At 37.8% G+C, this 19954-nt stretch overlaps 1 protein-coding gene across 1 annotated transcript; it reads right to left on the bottom strand.

Moving 5' to 3' along the window:
- Window positions 1–13210: 13210 nt before the first annotated feature.
- Window positions 13211–19478, bottom strand: Spam1 (sperm adhesion molecule 1). Its single transcript, XM_026388701.2, has 4 exons — window positions 18525–19478; window positions 17976–18065; window positions 13435–13810; window positions 13211–13371 (listed from the first exon to the last, which is right to left on the bottom strand). The coding sequence occupies exons 1-4, from the start codon at window positions 19476–19478 to the stop codon at window positions 13211–13213; spliced, it is 1581 nt and encodes a 526-aa protein (XP_026244486.1).
- Window positions 19479–19954: the final 476 nt, after the last annotated feature.

Here is a 19954-nt window from a genome sequence, read left to right as displayed (position 1 = left end):
TATTGCCTGGAGGCAGATGAAAAGTGCCCCACTTCACAGGAGATTTGAGAGGACTCATTAAAATCTCCAAGTGTTTTGAGAAACTTCCTGGTTCTCAGGAAGCATCAGTTCATGACAACAGGGCTGACAGTGTTTGCTGTCAGACTGGCAGGTCATAACAAGCTCTCTCCTCTTGGTTTTAAAACAGGTAGGACTGGACTGAAATGAAACCAGTGTGAACAGCCATCACTTCACATGCCACCCTGGTACAAGTCTCCATGGGTGCTGCCTACTTTTCTGTGTCCAAAGTGCTTCACATATAAATATAGCATTTTCCTTATTTTGATTTTCTCATTACAGGCTTTCACACAGGGGACCAAATGGTCAACACAAGTAAGAGTGTATAGTAAGACTTGCTATGAAAGAGGTTTCAGAGAAAAGCTTCTCTTATGTTATCTGATGGGAGAAATCACTTTCTAAATATATATCTTCAAACAGACCTTTGAAGGGACAAAAACCCAGACCAAAACATGTTGTGTAATCAAAATGTGGAAGAGGGATGTGAAGCGAAGCAGACGATGCCACCAAGAGGGTCCACCAAGGTGACTTTGGACATAACTGTCTTATGCAGGAAGAAACATTCTCCCCTCTGGGACAAGAGAGAATAAAACACCATTTTAGAATCAGAATCAGGACTCCAGACCATTACAGATCTGCAGATGACCACATCCTTAGAGCACATCTCAAGAGTGGCAGGGCGGGCAGGAAGCTAAGGCTAGCAAGCCAGAGCCACATCTTCTGTTTCTGTTCCTTGTCACTCTTTACCATGTGACTGGACAGAATCAATCTCAAGGCATAATTCTATAATCTTGAGCAAGATGGAGAGGATAATTTTATACATGAAAAGGGGGAAGAAAGAAATTCAGAAATGTAAACAGCAGTCAAATTAAGCTAGATCCAGCAAACATCGTTTCCAGCAGAGCTTGTTCCTCCCATTGATGGAAACTTGATAAAAGTCCTCAGACAGCATGAAAAGCAATGAAAAGGAACACAGTGAGCCTGTACAGACCGCAGAGAAATGAACACTTTGCCTCCTCTCCACGAGCACCTTCTAAAAAAAAATCCATTTTAATATTGGGTGCTTCTTTTTCTTATGCTTTCTTTCCTGTGCTTAGTTTCCTGAAAATACAGGCGAGACCCTGGGAGTCGCAGCTATTCCTTAACCCAATTTCATGTCACTCATTTCTATATTTCAGAAGAAAGTATTTCACTTGAGCCTGACCATAGTGCACAAGTGCCTGAAATTCTGTCTCCCAGACAAGCCGAGTCCTATGGCGCTGAAGCATGATAACCCTCACATCCAGGTCTCATCGCACACGGGTCACTCGCACAGTGCCTGAGGTGTGAGCAGCTGGAGGCGGACCTGAGAAGTAGGCTCCTGGAAAGAAGCCAAAGTGAGCAAACCCCACCAGGGAAGCCTCAGGCTGAGCTAGGCAGGCTGGGTGAATCCAGGCATGAATTTCACTGGACACGACTGAAGAGTGAGCAGCACCCAGCCACAGTAGGTTCCCGCTCAGGAGGTGTGAGCCGCCTGAGAAATATAAAGTCTGAAATAATTAGTAAAAAATAGAGCCAGAGCCAGAAATTAGATATAAAAAGGGGAACGACTGATAGGTCTTCCAATCCTGATAGGGGCTGGAACTGAACAACTGAAAAAGGGCCCGGTTTTTTATTTAAGGGGGAGTACCTCAAAGCAGGTTTCAGTGGGAGGAGTCCTGCTTCTCTGTCTGGTAGGGATCAGGCAGTAAACAGGTTGATTGGCAGTTTGGCAAGCCACACCCATCTCCGAGAGGCCTTGTGGCTCTGGCAGGTCACCCCACGTCCAATCCTGTGCTGAACTTGTGGTGGAGCTGGGTAGGAAGCCACATGAACCAAGCATTCTCACACCAGCAGGGTTGCTGCTTGGAGTCCCTGATACCAGGCTTTCCTGCCTAATGGCTTCAACACCATTTTAGTTCATGCAGAGTTCATGGATGGCTTCTGGCAGAACATAATTGATACCAGCCACCAGAGGGAATTGAAACCAGAGGGTGGAGTGAAGATCCTGAATTTAGTCCTTGCTCCCCTCATCATGAACAGAATGAAGGTTCCCACCTCAGGCTTCATGAGGATGAACGTTGAAAATGCAGTAATAGATTACTTGGCAGAAAGCAGAGGTTTTTGCTATTGTTTCTGTTTGGTTTGGTGGTACTGGGGATTGAACCCAAAGGCATTCCACCACTGAACTACATCCCTGGTACTTTTTGTTTGTTTGTTTGTTTTAGGTCAAGGTCTGGCTGGGTTGCCCAGGCTGACCTCAATCTTGGGATCCTCCTGCCTCAGCCTCCATGTTGTTGGGATTACAGTCATGCACTACCATGCCAGGCTGCTATTTTTGTTTTTGATACTCATCTCTAACAAAGGAGAAGAGGGCTGTATCCATTTTTATTGGACATTCATGGAATTGGTGTGACATTCTGGACAAATACAAGTTTACTGACTCAAGTTGATCCTCAATTGCTCCCCTCTTACTAAGAATGAGGAAAATAAGGCAAAAAGATATGAAATCCCTTGTCAAGGGTCACACAGATAAGCAGAAGTGTTGAAATCAAGCCAGAGAGTTTGTTCTGTCTTTATAATTGGGCATTTCCAACAAAACTCTTGCTTTTTTAGGGTCATCTACACTCCCTGCATTCCCCACATTATGGCATCTCACTTTTTATTTTCTGTCTGACATATTATCTCTCCTCTTCTCAACCTAATAAACTTCTACCAGTCTCAAAATTGTAACTCAAGTATCTACAGGGCCCTTTCAAGGGCTTTTCTAAAGCCACCAGGAAAGTGGGCTTCTGCCACTATTAGACTCACATCAACCTTTATCATCACATTTGATTTGGGGTTTGGTCAAAGCTAATGTCTTTGTTTATACCGAGATTTTTTTTTTTTTTGGTAATACAATTTTATTTTATTTATTTTTATTTATTTTTTATTACTTGTTCAAAACATTACATAGCTCTTGACATATCATATTTCATACATTTGATTCAAGTGGGTTATGAACTCTCATTTTGAGATGGAGGAATTGAAAGTTTCTTTATACAACCAATTCATATCTAGAAGGACAGATTTCTATTCAGCAAGTCCTTTATGAAATTTCAAATCCATGAACATCTTAAGAATCCATGTTTCTTCTGCAAATAAACCTAACAAGACATTTGGTGAATAAACAGGATGCTTAGTAATAAATAAACAGAATGCTTAGTGGTGCTTAGTAATGCATTTCAGAGTTTCTCTGCTCTCCCTGTGGAGGAGGAGTAGGCCCTGTGCTCTATGTGGTTCTGCTCTAGTACAGCACCAACTAATGGTAGGACCTTGAGTCTTTGCCTCTTCAACATACTTTCTCATGAAGTGAACACTGAGTATGAACTTTCTCTTTTATAAACCTGTGATACAGAAATATGCAGACAACTTGAAACTCAGCACAACTCTTTAAAGTACTTCTGCTCAGACAACCTTAAAATTGAAATGTGGGTTCTTAATCTTCCCTTTGCTGTTATTAAGAGCATGCCCTTGCTGAAGATAAAGCTCAGTGATGTGAAGCCAGTAGAAATTAAAGGACATAAATCCCACACAGTCTTGAGATCTCTTGGTGCTCCCTCATCAAGAGCCTATTGCCATGAACATGAGCTGGTCCTGGTGGCTACAACCTGTGGTTCTGAGTCCCACTTTTCAGTGTTACCATCAAAACAGAAAATCTTCAGGAAAGTGCATGTGCTACCATGCTAAATGCCATACTGTAATTTCAGTTTCTCATTAAACTCGGGAAAGTTCTCCAATGGTTATTTATTAATTTAAGTTCTAAAAATTAAATCCAGGGCCATTCGCATACTAAGCACACCAGTATACCATTGAGGTACATCCCCAATCCTAAAATTTATTTTTTGCCAAAATTAAAGTTTATTTTTTCTATTTCATTTGCACACCTTGGGAGGATATTTCCCCTCATCCTTATCTATAAGAATTTTGCCTGAGATCAGGCGTGGTGGCCCAGGCCTGTGATTACAATGGCTTAGGAGTATCCAGTTCAAAGCCAACCTCAGCAATTTACTGAGGCCCTAAGCAACTCAGCAAGACCCTGTCTCTAAATAAAATATATAAAAAGGATTGAGGATATGGCTCAGTGTTTAAGTGCCCCTCAATCCCCAGTACCAAAAAGAAAAACAATAAAAAAAGAAGTTTTCCTGAAATTAATTTTGCACCCAAATATTGATGAAAAAGGCAGAATTTGTTATAGAAAATATTTTAAGTCAATGCAACAAAAAGTTAAATATGTAATTTTGCTTATCATCTTATGCAAATATCTTTGGGGAAAAAATTCATAGCTTTTGTGAAATACCCAGAGCCCCTATGATGCAAAAATCATTAAGAATAATACCATAAAAATATGACTTTCCTTAGGGAAGTGCCATCTTTGTAACCTGCCTTCTCCCTACAGAACGGGCAAGTGACCAGTCATAATTGGTTATATGAGTCATGATTTTTCCCATTCCCTACAGGATATTGACCACCTGGCTGAATGAATAGGCATACCTATGAATTTTAATCTAAAAACTTGATGTAAATCTATTTCTTATGAAGAGAAGGAAGGAACCCTGTTCATGTATAGGACTTCGTAGATTAGAGAAGGAAGGTATTGGCCAGGAGGATAAAGAAAAAAATTTATTTAGCTTCATAAAATTATAAAATGGTGGGGAAGAATATGTTTCTTTACTCATAGTTCAGTTTTAGATTGGATTCATTAAAACTGAAGGCTTCAGTAATTAACATAAATGCTAGTTATCAGTGGAGCATGGGGCTGAATTAGACTCCTTCAAAATTCACATGCTGAAGTATCTCAGAGTGTGATTACATTTGCAGACAGGACCTTGACAGATATAATTAAGTTAAAATGAGGTGTTGGAGGGGTACTAATCCTATATGACTGGGGTCTCCATATGAGAAGGAAATTTGCATACCAACAGGGACATAATGAAGACATGAGTAGAAGACCATCATCAGCAAGCCAAGGAGAAAGATCTGGAACAATTGTGTCCTCACAGTTCTTGGAAGGAAATAATTTTCCTAACACATAGACCCCAGGGTCCCAGCCTGCAGAACTGTAAGAAAATGTCTTTGGTTTTCAAGCAACCCAGTCTGTGGCACTTTGTTACAGCATCCAAAGCAAACTAAAACAGATCTACAGAATAAATTCCAAGGGACTCAAGGCAAAAAGTGAATCCAGACTAAGGCAGCCTGAAGGAAGCCCTGAGCTGGGCACAGAGCAGCAAAGTTTATTCATCTCTATAGCCAGTCTGGGCACAACCCAAAACTCTTAGGACCTGAAAGAGATCAGCAGCTCTGAGGTTCTACAATGAAAGTGCTTCACAGTACAGTGAAGGTATTAGATAATGTGATGCCTCAGGCCTAGGATTAAATCCATGTGTCAATTGGCTTTTTTTGTTTGTTTTAACATCTAAGTATGAGAAAATGGTTTTTTGTTTGTTTGTTTGTGGTACCGGGATTGAACTCAAGGGCACTCTACCACTGAGGCATATCCCCAGCCCTATTTTGTATTTTATTTAGAGACAGGGTCTCACTGAGTTGCTTATCACCTCACTTTTGCTAAGGCTAGCTTTGAACTCGCAATTCTCCTGCCTCAGCCTCTTGAGCCACTGTGATTACAGGCGTGCACCACCACACCTGGCAGAGAAAATGCTAATTTTTTTTAAAAGGATAAAATCTCAGCATCAGGGGTTATGGAAGAGGAGAATTTATAAGAACATACTCAAAAGAAAATCTTACCTGACTGGGCCACAGTTGCAAATGACTGCTGACCTGTTCTCCTCCTGCCTCCTGCAGTGAGCATTATCAATTGCTTCTCTCTGCCTTCACCCCCCCAGCCATGGAGAAATGCTGGTGTTTCTTGGATCCCCGGGAGGTTTCATCCATTCTCATGGTCTCAAATATCATTAAATGGATTTAGATTCCCATTGTCCTTCAGAGTTGAGTTTGCATCCTGGCTCTGCCTTTAATTTCCCATGGGTTACTTGGAAAAAATGCTCAGCCTAATGTCTCAGTTTCTTCTGATAATAACAGTTTCACTATCATAAGATACTAGGGAGATCAGATGAGAAATTGCTTGGAAGATACTAGCACAGGTTTGCCCCAGAGCAAGTATTTGATAAATGAGAGTTAAAAGTAACAGCAATACAACAAACAAACATATGGCACTTCCTATGAATCAAGTGCTTATCTAAAAGCATTACATGTCAACTTATTTAATTCTCGAATATATGAGGAAACAAAGGCACAAAGAAGTTATGTAACCTGCCCCAGCTCACACAGCCAATAGCTAATGGGCAGCCTTCCTCTAGAGATCTTGTTCTCAAAATGGATTGTGACTCTCAGTCATTATCCATTGTTCAGATGCAGACCTCAACTATCCCTTGAACTTATAAATCATTACAGCTGAAAAAATTAGAAAATTAAATAAACTAAAAACAGTCTGGATAATCCACAGGCAGTTAGGCTGCAATGTGCCCAAAGCAGAGTCCTGGAAACTAACTCTTCCACCTGTGCTCCTTTTTAGAAGTCAGTGAGTAGTCCCAGCAAGGAACCTGGTGTCAGATTAGAATCCCTGCTTTGCCTAGACCGTCCCCACATTCAATCATTCAATCATCACTGGTTCCTAATTCAATTCCCTTCTCTCCGTCCCTAATACTTTCTCTTTTTTATTTATTTATTTTATTTATTTTATTGTTGGTTGTTCAAAACATTACATAGTTCTTGACATATACTTTCTAGTTCAAGACCTCATGTTCTCTGGCTTAGGATAATGACAAAATGTCTTCAGCTGTTCTTACTGCCTCCTGGCTTACAGACCACCTTCTCTTCAGTGCATCTTCTCGGCAGATTTAAAACACAAACCAGTCATTCTAATCCTGCTTAAAGGATTAATGACAGGTTGATTAGCATCACTAGGAAGAAGATGCTTCTCATCTGACACCTGTCCACATTCCAGCTCACCTCTCTTCTTCTGGGTCCCACCTGACCCACTCACAAATTCCCAGAGGCTGTGCTCTCTCCATCTCTCTCTCCCTACACACACACACACACACACACACACACACACACACACACACACACACATATACACCTACACCACATTAGTTCACAAATACTATACTACAGTCTACATTCTAAAAACTTAGCATGTTGATAAGACTACATAAAACAATAATAAGGAACACATGATCAATTTCCTACCCTATCCATTCCCTCAATGCCAAAATGTACACAAAATTAAATTTTTGCTTGTAAAAATAATTTATTTAAAATTCTTTCACTAATAGAACTTCCAGGACAATGAAACCCAGCACCATTATTTATGTATTCTGTCTTTAGCATGGTAATATGTGATATTTTTTTCTTGGTCTGATTAGACTGATTTTTTTCCTGGAGTGGTAATGTGCTGGCATGTGATTAAGTTATTATTCTGTTTACAGAAACCAAAAGACTTCAAGGACACAGAAACTTTACTGTTGAAGAAGCCCAGGGGACTTGACACCATTATCTTACTGCCCCCTGCTGCTCTCAATGCATAGTTCATTTTTTTATGTCCTGAATGAGGCCCAGAAAATGTTGAAGGATGCAAATTTTAGTAAACTGAGTTTCTTTTATCTTCAATTGCCAGTTTTTTCTTTAACCCATTAAAATTTATATTGAAAGTATGTATAAACTTAAGTGCCCCCTCTATTACCTGTTTCCTATGGTATGGCACTCTGAACATTTCTTGGAAGTGGACACATAGTTATGGTCAGATGCCATTTTGGAACCCTAAGTGTAGAGGAAGTAGGAATCAGTTTCTTTTGTGCTATGATGCTATTTCATCTTGTTGCCTCGTGGGGGTGGTATTGTGCTGCGGTAGAAGTTATGGACTCAGGAGTCAAATCCACAGACCCAGCTCTTTCTGATTTTAAGATTTATTAGCTGTGTGGCCCAGGACAAATCACTCAAACTAAGACTTAGTTATTTAACCTGGAAAAGAGAATTAAACCAGAAGTTGTATGTAAAGCACCTGGATTAAGTCTTTAGTAAGAGACAGAAGTTCCTATTTTTGAGGAATTACAAAGCAGTAATTGACAATGTCATCCAGGCTAATTCCCAGCATCTCTGTGGGAACAATACATCACTGATATTATTAGTCAGTGAAATTGACCCTTACCATTTAGTGGCTGAAGTTTTCTACAGCATACAAAATCATGCTTAACTCAAAAACACATGTGTACCACATACTAGTCTTGGTGTTTCCCAACTTTTACAAAGTGATAGATACAGTATAAATGCTAAACCCCAAAATAGTTTCTATTTCCCATCTTTAATTAAAACTTAGCAAAAATGTCATTTGTAATGATTCATACACTAAAAATTACATAATTTTGTATTGACCCAAGCCTATCCTTGTCCCTATATTTGTGGTTTAGATTTAGCAAATTGGGACAGAAGTAATCTATCTCAGTTAAAATTGTGTGATCCACCTACTATTTGTTAATTAGATATGTGCTATATGGAAATGATTAGAGACCAAATAAGTGAAAACAGTTGTATTAGGACAATGTTTTGAATTTTATAGAATCTAATTACAGATGTAACACATCAGTCATAAGATAGAGTACATCAATAAAATAGCACCTTATGCTAGAATTAACTTGTAGTCTGTAGTCAAGTAAAACATGTTATAAATGCATTTTACTTAATATCCTATCCTTCAAACTGAAACTATCAAGTCAATTTTATATTCCAAATGTAAACTTTAAATCATCAAATAGAGGGGAATCTTTGAAAAGTATATAAAAGTTTCAAATAGATAGCTATTGCTGCTTAGAGCACACAGTGCTCTTGTACAAGCACTGTCCTGATGACTTCTGTTTATTTGCTCTAGTCTTCTCCACAGTTGACTTTCTATAGTTGAAGAAGCAGCTCAGAGAGGATGAGTAACTTACTCAAACTCAGCGACTTACAAATAATGGAACTAGCATTGCTTGCTTTTTCCCAGCCATTCTGCAGTCAAGAATTGGATTTCCTATGAGAAACTAGCAGTGCATGGATTTTAGAATTTTATTTAAATGATACTTCTCTTAAAAAGAGCTGTGCCAGGGGAAGTGGTGCACACCTATAATCCCAATAACTTAGGAGGCTGAGGCAGGAGGATGACAAGTTCCAGGCCAGCCTAGGCAACTGAGTGAGACCCTGTTTCAAAATGCAAAATAAAGGGGCTGGGGCTGTGGCTCAAGCGGTAGTGCGCTTGCTTGGCATGCGTGCGGCCTGGGTTCGATCCTCAGCACCACATACAAACAAAGATGTTGTGTCCGCCAAAAACTAAAAAAAAAATAAATAAATATTAAAAATTCTCTTTCTCTATCTCTAAAAAAAAATGCAAAATAAAAAACGACTAAGGGTGTAACTCAGTGGTTAAGAAAAAAAATGGGTGTTATTTGGAGTGGGAATGGAACTCAGAGGTAGAGTACTTGACTAGCATGCACAAGGTCCTGGGTTTCATCCCCAGAACCATACATGCACAAAAATTATTTCCCAAAACTGAGATTTGATGACCCCATAAAGTAAATGAATTCAGTAGATAGTTGAATTTGTAACTACTTGTGACTCTTGTACTTTAAATACATAATAATTATTATCATATTCAGATACCACTTGAAACATATACAGGAATAAAAAATGAAATGTTCTTTTAAAAGCTGGTTTTTGTTTTCATATTATACACACACACATGCATTTGCATCCATATTTCTAGAAATTTCTGGAATTATAAGCATGGAAATGTAACCAAGAGTTATCACTAGAAGAGGGAGGGAAGGAGACTATTAGTTTTCTACTTTGTAATACTTTGCCTTGAATGACGATGACTTTACAAAACTAAAACTATTTCAGACTAACATAATATAAAATACTACACAGTGTTTCAATTGTTTAAAAATTGTGAGTTTAAATATATAATAATAATTCAAATCATTTGGGGGAATACCAGGGATTGAACTCAGGGGCACTCGACCACTGAGGCACATCCCTGGCCCTATTTTGTATTTTATTTAGAGACAGGGTCTCACTGAGTTGCTTAGTGCCTTTCTTTTGCTGAAGCTGGCTTTGAACTCGCTATCCTCCTGCCTCAGCCTCCCAAACCTCTGAGATTGTAGGCATGCGCCAAGGCGCCCAGCCAAATCATTTTTAAATTGCTTTTACAACTCTTTCAACTCAGATATTAAAACTTAAAGAAACAAGTTCTGTAACAAAATAAACATTTCCCTTTTTCTTAAAGAAAATTGGATGCCTTAAAGAGTTTAAGACCTTAGTGCCTTTGACTGTAACATAATCAGATAGTACAGAAAAGAAGATGGATTTGGCAACATCCTGAACAGTACCATTGCTTTGTGGCTTTATTTCTTTTTGTTTCTAAAAGGATATCAGAGGCAAAAGGAAAGGGAGAAAGTTTAATGACATTAGTGAAGGTCAGAACAGGTATTCAAGTACAACTTCTCTTGAATACTTTAACAAGACGTTGAAGGCTAATAATGTCTGAATCAGAAGTTCCTTTTAACCAGTGCAAATTATGTCCTCAATGGAACCAGAGAAAGCTCCCTTCTTTTGCTTTCTTCTTTCCCTCCCTCCTTCCTTCCTTCATTATATCTATCTATCGCAAGCAGAGGAGAAAAGAGAAATATCTAGGTTGTCTAAATTTTATCAATTAGCTTTTTTGGTGGTGCTTTACTTTTAAGTACCTTACCAGTTCATGTCAAAATTTAATTCCATCAAAATGTTAGGACCTTGTGCAGAATGATTGTGTCGAAACAACCCTGCAGTTTCACTTATAAGTGAAACAGGGGATATGAGTCCGTGTCCTCTAGACTGTAGGATACTGATAGGCAAGCTGTTGGGACCTGGAATATGACAGATCTTGAACTCAGGATTGAGAATTCATGCAAAATTGCAGTTTTTCAAGTTCAAATGGAACCAATATTTACTAGGTGGAGTAGTTCAAAAAGGACTTTCCAAAAATACCTTTCCCCACAGGTATTTGTTGAGTTATTTTGCCTTTTGTGTACTATATTAACCAATCTCAGGAACTTTAAAAGGTATATTTTATTGTACTTTTTATTAAAATGTAAGTTGAGCCAGGTTAACTCTCATGGGTTCATATACCTAACAAATATTAAAAGTTAGAATTTTCCCTTAAAATTGTTCAGTTCCCATGAAGGTTTAGATATAAGGTATCCCCAAAAAGCTCATGTGTGAGACAATGAAGGAAAGCCTAGAAGTGAAATGACTGGGTTATGAGATCCTTAACCTAACCAGTGCATTAATCCTCTGGTAGGGATTAACTGGGTATTAACTGTAGGCAGGTGTGGAGTGACTACAGGTGGGTCAGTCGTGGGTGGTGGGCCTCTGGGGTTTACATTTTGTCCCTGGTGGGTGGAACTCTCAGTACTACCTTGTTGCCATGTCCTAAGTTGCTTTCCTCTGCCACACATACCATCACGTTCTGCCTCACCTTGAGTCCAGAGCAATGGAGTCAGCTGTCTATAAACATAAACCTTTGAAACAGTGAACCAAATGAAATTTTCCTCCTCTAATTATTCTTGTCAGGTCTTTTGGTCACAGTGGCAAAAAAGCTAAAACAATTCCAAAATCCATTCCCTCTCCATTGGCCTTGCTTCTTCCTCTTTTGTTTCTAAGTCCTAATCGGTTTTTACTCTGATGCCAATTAAGTGTCTTTCCCAGGTCATTATCAAGTTGTTTCTTTTCATGACTAACTTATGAAAACACAGTTTGGGTGGAAGAATCATAATTAAAATGGAGAATGAGGGAGACAGCTGAAAAACTCTGAGGACAGCATTGGTCCAAGAGTTCTCAAGTTGTGAAAAGTGGCCAGGACCACTTTTAAAATCTTTTAGTGAGTCTCCGTTGGCTTTAATTTCCTCCACAACTGCTTAATGGGCAACCCCTGAAAACCCAGGTACTGTTCATCACACTGAAGATAGAGTTGTAAGTAAAATAGAACAAATACCTGTCCTCCTGATTTTTTCTCTAGAGCACTTGAGACTGCTGAGACTGAGACTGTCATCATTGTGAAATCCTAGCTTATTAGAATGGTTCATCATTTGGCCATCATCTGCTTTAAACGACTCATCACCACACTCAGTGTTCCATTCTGAAGATTTTTCTGAGGCTACCTAATACCTGTGTAACCCTAAGGCAACTTACACACTACCTCTTCTCAGGAACCTCTGACACACCAAATTCTTATTTGCGTGCCAGAGCATACTAAACTTATCATAGCATTTACAACACACTATGTTATCATTTTCCACACTCAATTTCTGCTTTCTTCAAACAAAAGAAACTCAGCTGGCAAGAAGCATGCCACTTCATCTTGCATCTGTGACTCTTAGTGCCCAACCTGGCAGAGAATGAGCACTGGATAAATGCTCTTTGAAGGATATGAATGCCCAAGTAGATGGATACCTAGATGGAATGAGGCATTTTAGGTATGACAATCAAGAGTGAAAAGAAAATTAGAATATTTTTATAAATGTGAATTCTGGAGACGTCCTTATGTGCAAATATAGAGAAATCATTTTCTAAAATTTACCTTTCTCTAAAATACAGTTGGAGCACATTTCCAACAGGAAATAGCCAAAAACCATAGTTCTGTGAGATAGATTGGTACATGTGGCATGCTACTTTTTAAAAACTACACCTTAACATTTTCTTGACTTTTATTTATTAGTAATGATTAATTATTGTATTATTCCATTTATTAGTAATTATTAATTATTGTTTGCTATTCATTATTTGATTATTTGGATTTTAATGATTATGACTGTTTATTATGACTTAATACTTTCTTATTTTGACTGTATTTTTTTGACAAATCACAAACTATTCATAGAGGCATTTATTTACAGTTAACTTGGCTTTATTCAAATCTTCACTGTTCTCAGAAGAAAACTAATCTTTCCAGAGTTATAGAATCTGCAATCAGTCTTTGATATAAAAATAGACCTTTTGCTCTTGAAACTCAAATCAGCTTTCTTTTTGTAAGATGACACCTATCTTGCATTGTTTAGTTTCCACGAGCCTATGCCAAATATTTCAAATGCTGTGAATACATGTATAGAATTAAGAGTCCTCCACTGATGTCGTTCCTAGGAATCTGTGGAGACACTGTGGCAGAGGATGTGAAGGACTCACTGCTGTCCTCACTCTCCCCACTCTCCCAGCTCTCCCCAATGTCCAGACCTTCATTCTTCTCGTTTGGGGAAGGAGAAGTCTCCTGTTCCACACGGGGGGGAGTCTTATTACTGGATTCTGGGTTTAGTGAGGTGTCTATACAAACGTCTTCAACAGCACACACATTAATAAACTTAACTTCTTCTAAATCAGATTTCTGCTCACAATTCAAGTCAGTGTAACAGCTGCAATGAAATTTTTCAGAAAAATGCTGTAGGTCTTCAAATGTGGGTTTTCCATGTATTATGTACTTTCCATTTTGCCCAATTTGAATAGCAAGGTTACTTGGATTGAGGTGAAGATAGTCGTCTGAATTCCAGTTTTTCCTAATGCAAATTCCCTTCTCCTTGCAAAGCACTTGGCTACACATTTTGGCTGCTAGGGTTACATTAATTAAGTAAGGATTCAGTGTAATCTTCATGTAATCCTGTAGGTTCAAGCAAGCCTTCTGTAGAATTATAAGACAATATCAGGGTATAAGTTAGTTCGCATGTAAATTAATTCACAGCAATAAGCATTTTTTAAGAACAAGCAAACCAGACACACCAAAAGACAGGAAACATTTTCTCTTTTTACCTTAAAAAAACAAAGTTATTTCCACTATTTTTTTAACATACACATGCCATTTCATGCCACTGAATAATTGATCTGTTGAAGCTTAACATATCCAAGCCTTGGTCTTCCTCAATAATTCATAAATTAATCAAGCAGATAGAATTGTACAGCTGTTAGAATATCTGCCCTGGGGTTCATTTGCCCTGACTGCAGTCCCGGTTTCATCAATAACAGCTTTATGAACTTAGGGATTCTCAAGCTTCTAAGTTTCCTATTTTGGTGACCTTGATTAGTTAATTTGGTTATTCTTTATGCTTCAGTTTCATCACCTATAAAATAAGGTAATTTGGGAACCTATCTCAAAGGGTTGTTTTGAAGATGAAAAGAAAACATATATATGAATCTTAATGCAGGCCCTAACATATTTTCAATTAACCCTCAATAAGTTATAAATAAATGTAATAAGAATCACATTTGTCAGACACATTTAAACAGCACTGAAAAGAAATTCCAAATGGCTCAAAATAACCAAACAGGTTCAACTGAGTATATTTTAGATTAAATGTTACATAGAGTCAAATTTTGTGTGAGTAATGACAGCTCTTTTATAAATATGGCAGAGTATGAATGATGAATGGCTAAAATGATTCATCTTGAGACAGGGATGTTTTAAAATCTGGACATCATCCTTTCAAAGACATCAAAGACAGTCACTTTGATGTTCAGCAGTTTCATTGAGTGAACTGGCTCTGTTCTTCCTTCAGCAGACCACAGGGCATGGTGGAGGTACCCTGGCAGGCAAGTAAAAGAGTACTGGCTGCTCCCCCTCATCCTTTTAATATTGCTTATTACTTTCTTTGAGCTGATACCATCTATTGTTAGAGTAATAATGACCTTTCAAAGATGGCTGTACCTTAACCCCACAACATGTAATGATGTTAATATACATTGTAAAACAAACTGTGTAGATATGATTGAGTGAATGTAGCATGTGAAGGGGAGATTAACCTGACTTATTTGGAAGAGTTCAATCTAATGACATGAGTCATTGAAAGTACAGAAATGATTGTAGCTGGTTAGAAAGATAAGATGAACCAAGGGGAGAGATTCAAAATGTAGAAGAAACTTAAATTACCACTGCTAACTTTGAAGATAGAAGAAAAGGAGTAGGAGCTGAAAAATGTAGGGACTTCTCGAAGATTGAATGGCCATTAGCCAATGGCCTGTCAGATGATAGAGATTTCACTACTAGAACCACAAGGAACTAAATCAGCTGAATACCCAGATGAACAACTGGGGAACCTCCTAGAAAGAAATGCAATCTGCTGACACTTTAATTTTAGCCGGTGGAGACCCTGCTGGGCTTCTCCTCTACAAAACTGAAAGGTGATACATATCTGTTATTTAAGCCATTAGGTATTGTAACTTTTATGGTAACAATAGAAAACTAATAAAACCATCTGCCTTCTAACTCTCCAATGGATTTGCATGGAGTTTAGAATAAAAACTTCTCTTGACTTCATAAGGTCTTTCATGGTGTAACCCTTCCTTCTTTTGTACAACCCTCCCCACCCACTCTCCTTCAATACAGTGGTTGTTTCACTAGCATACCAGGTTTATTTCAAACCGCATTACTGTTCCCTCTACTTAGAAGGTTCTTTCCCCCAATTTTTGTCATAGTTGACTCCATCTTGTCCTTCTGACAGTTCTATAATTAGACAGTACCTTTCTCAGAAAGTTTTCTTGTTAACTCATATCTCTCTATTAATTCTCTGTATAGTACTTATCATACCAAATGTTTTTATTGATGCACTCATAAACTCTAAGCATGCAAAGACTTTGTTAATATTCTTCAGTATTACATTCCCAATATCAAGGACATAGAAGAATTTATACCAAGTTCAGGTGACATTGCAGTTGCTTCCCCAAATCCATAGGGGTAGGTAAACAGAGGAGTAAAAAGATGAGAATAATTTGAAACTCATTAGTCTAAATAAGGTGTAGCCTATGAAAGATCTAAAATTGGTTCTTTAATTAATAAGGGCTAGTTTACAGCATTTGAAAATTTATCGTGATGTAGATACTCCTACAATGGTCAATTTTAAGTATCAATCTGATACCACTGAACGCAGAACTGGTAACTGAGTACACCACCATTACGCAGTATGGTGTGCATTATGGGGTAGCAACTATTACATATTATTTCCTTTTATATAGAGGTAATAGATATATATCCAACAGATATAAATAACCTCAGACATGTATTATTAATGTACTAATCAGTACATTTGAATACCTTTGTTTTTAAAATAATTTACTTTATTATGAGTTTGCATAATTTAATTTTTTAACAGTGACAGTGTTTAACAACTGGCTCACAAAATTTCTGAATATTTGTCAGTCAAGTATCACAAGCTGGGGCCAGTTCAAAAGGCTCCATCACACTGCTGGGTCTAGTCAAAAGGAGTGGAAAGAAATGGTTTACATAACTCTTGGTTTTAGGTCAATTCCAGCAACTGCAAGTAAATCTACAATTACCAGTTTCACAATTTCTCAATGGATCAGAGGAAACATGACAAGTGACCTGTGTATCTATTGACATGTAAAAAGTGGGAAGTAATGATAACACTAACTTTCAAAATTATCATAAATTGGGAAAAGTGGCAGAAATGTATAGAACAGTGTCTATAAGGGACAATGTTGAGACAGTGTCATTAAATAGTGAATTAATTAAATAATCCTATTAAAGTCAAAGGACTGTCGCTGAATGATTTTTTTTTTTTTAACTCAGGATACAACCCAGGGACACTCTACTCCTAAGCAATATCTCCAGCCCTTTTTCTTTTCTATTTTGAGACAGGACTCAATAAATCATCCAGGGTGGTTGGAAACTTGTGAATCCTCCTGCCTCAGCCCCCTGAGTGCCTGGAATTATAGATGTTCACCATTGCCCCTTGCATGAATGAATAATATTGAAGATTATTTGGGAGGCACAGTAAAAGAATATGAATCTAAGATTAAAGTGACATTAGAAAACAAGTGTGACACTTACATAGTATATCATAACATCCTACTTATTGTGAAATGTCTGATTCATTACTCATCAGACTAAGGGTGGAGTTAAAAAAAAAAAACACTAAGGGTGGTTTTATTCCTAAGGAAGTTATGTGGAGTATGCATGAATGGTTCCATCATAGAGTGAATAGTATCCCCAAGAAAGGGGTTCATGGATTTGGAAAAACAAGTAATAAAAGTTGAGAATATACTTAGGAGAATCACAATTTTAAGATAATATTCTCACATATAAAAGGTATTACCTAGAGACATATATCTTTCCCTGAATTTGTATTTTGTTTCTTCTTTCTCATTAGAGATCAAACCGGAGATAATATATTTATATAAAATAGGTAAAAGTTCTGAGACTACTTTAAAACAATTTCACAAATGTTACTATACTTTTAAACAAAGTAGGACTATTGTCAGTCTATCTAAACGACATGAGACAGACATAATACCCGTCTTAGGGTACAACGTCTATGCTCTGAGGACAGGACCTCAGGCCATGAACTGCATGTGAAATTCTCCATGGGACATTCATCATTAGTATTTCCATATCCATCAGAAAAGGAAAAGTTTGGCTCCAATTTAATAGTGTCCACATATATAGCTTTTCATTTTCATTAAGTCACAAAGATTGAAGAAGGGGCAAAGATCTGATATGGAAAATTAAACAAGAATGAAAATAGACACTCATCTTCTGACACCAAACTCCATGCCGAACACTGAAATCATGGCTTTGTTTTTGCTACTTAACAAGCCATCTAGCTTCAGAGAATTTCAATTAATCTCACCGAATTTCTGATTTCTCACTGGAATATACTTTGCCTTATAACCTAACCAAACAAATGCAAGATGGTTCAATTCTGCATAGATTCATCGAGCACCTACTACTTACTATCTGCCAAGCGTAACACTGATTTTCTTACTTAACACACAACAATTCTCCAAAACATTGAAGGTAGAAATATCTTCATCTGTTTCTTACCAGTTCAACTTACCATACTCCGCGCTAAACTAAGAGTTCCCCATATTACAATTCCAGAGGCTCCCAGAGCAATAGTCTCACCAATTGTATTCACGAGGTCAACCTGGTGAAAGTGATAGAAAGAGGGAGCAGAGAGGAACAAAATGAAAGTGTTATGCACAGGACATTAACTCCAAAGCTGAGCCTGCTGCTTTGACAACAGTAATTTAAATATTTCTTCATCCACATCCCTATTATTAAAAAAGAATAGAAAATTCTTGTCTTAATTACTTCTACTGACAAGAGAGCAGACCCATGAAAAAAAGAGATAGAGCTTCTATATTGTGTATACTACCTAATGCTGCATGGTTGCTGAGAGATTACATGATGATATTACATGAAAGAGAAAATATTCTCATTCTGCATTCATATATATAATGACTTAGAACTACTCTTGTACGTATGACTAAATGACATTAGAAGCTAAGCTTCACTTCCCACAAAAATGTTCTTCAGTCTCACTGCACACCATGTATGGACCCTGTTTCATAACTCTGAAACTTTGCTACTTTGATTTACTTACCTGAGAAAGGAATTGCAAAGTAAGATCAGTAAAAACCAGGCGGGTATATACAAAAACTGGAAGTGGGTTTCTAGCATTAATCATTTTAGAAACCCTAATAGCTTCCTGTACACGATTACGAGAGAAGAGTGCCGCTAGTGAGGATGACTGCAAGTTGCTGTTCAAATAAATGGATGGGAAAAGGGCGGTGCTTTCCTTCCACAACCAGTGCAGATCGTCATTCCTTTTCTTTTCTATGTCAGGGCACGCTCCGGTGTAATGGGATTTTTTGTAGTCATGGTTGTAACAATCAGGGAAAAGATAAAAACCCCAGAAGTGATTTGGCCGAATTGATTTGCCCAATTTTAAAGTCTCTTCCATGAATCTCCTTCCTGCCATTTCAAAATCTTTTTTGGCGATCTTAGTGGCTTCTGTGATATTCAGTCGTAAATTTTGTTGCTGGACCAACTCAATAGACTTTTTCCTATAAATAGTCTTAGGTGACCAGTTTCTTTCCCAGGTGGGCCTCCAGTCTTCCCAGTCAATGACAACCAAGCCCACGTTGTCTACTGGTAGGTAAAAGAAAATATCTTTCCTAGCTTTGTCCAGATGCTTTTGTAAGGACCCCAGCTGGGGGATTCCTCCATGCACACTTGTGTCTGTCTTATCTATGTGTGGATAATAGCCAAGTCTGTCCGTATAAAATATTGTAATACCTTGCCCTGTGATACCTTTCTTGGGACTTCCTATTAAAGAGAAGAGGCTCATATCTAGCGGCTCGTCAAACTTTCCAGTACAAGCTTCAGTTGGAGCATTCCAGACCCAGAGGAAAGGCATATTTGGGATAAGAGGTGGGGCACTGAAATCCACAGTCAGGCAACATGGAATTAGAAGGGAGATGAACACTGTACGGGATGCTCCATTGGACTCAATGAAGCTCCCAACAAATAGATGATTCAAAGTCAGCACTCCCATTGCAGAATAATGACTATGAAAAACAGTGATTTCTTCTTCCACACTTTGGCTTATCCAATATTTGATGCAAGATATGAGCACAGAAGAAATATAGTGGAATGAGGCGACTTTGATGGGTAAAGAGGTAGAATAATTATGTTATATTTAAATACTCTTCTTGTTTCATGTTTCAACAATGTTTTGAAAGTTGCATCATCTATAAATGAAAAAAAAGGAAATATAATATTTTCTGTTAAGGTACATTACTGTATCCAAGATGGTAAGCTTTACCAGGTTCTCAACTTTATGTGAAAACAGTTTAATTCCATTTTAGCAGATAAAAGACCAACTATTTTGTTTAAGTCAATAATATGATTTTCACTTATGTGTGATACAAATTCTATACTAGTTAACATTTGTCTCATTTTCTCAAATCATAACAGAGCCTGCAGAGAGTTCAATATAATTATTTTTCCTTTTGCCATTCCAGGTGTACA

The sequence above is a fragment of the Urocitellus parryii genome, chromosome 3, assembly GCF_045843805.1.
Source record: "Urocitellus parryii isolate mUroPar1 chromosome 3, mUroPar1.hap1, whole genome shotgun sequence".
Lineage (NCBI taxonomy): Eukaryota > Metazoa > Chordata > Mammalia > Rodentia > Sciuridae > Urocitellus > Urocitellus parryii.
This window is presented reverse-complemented; position numbering and strand designations above follow the sequence as displayed.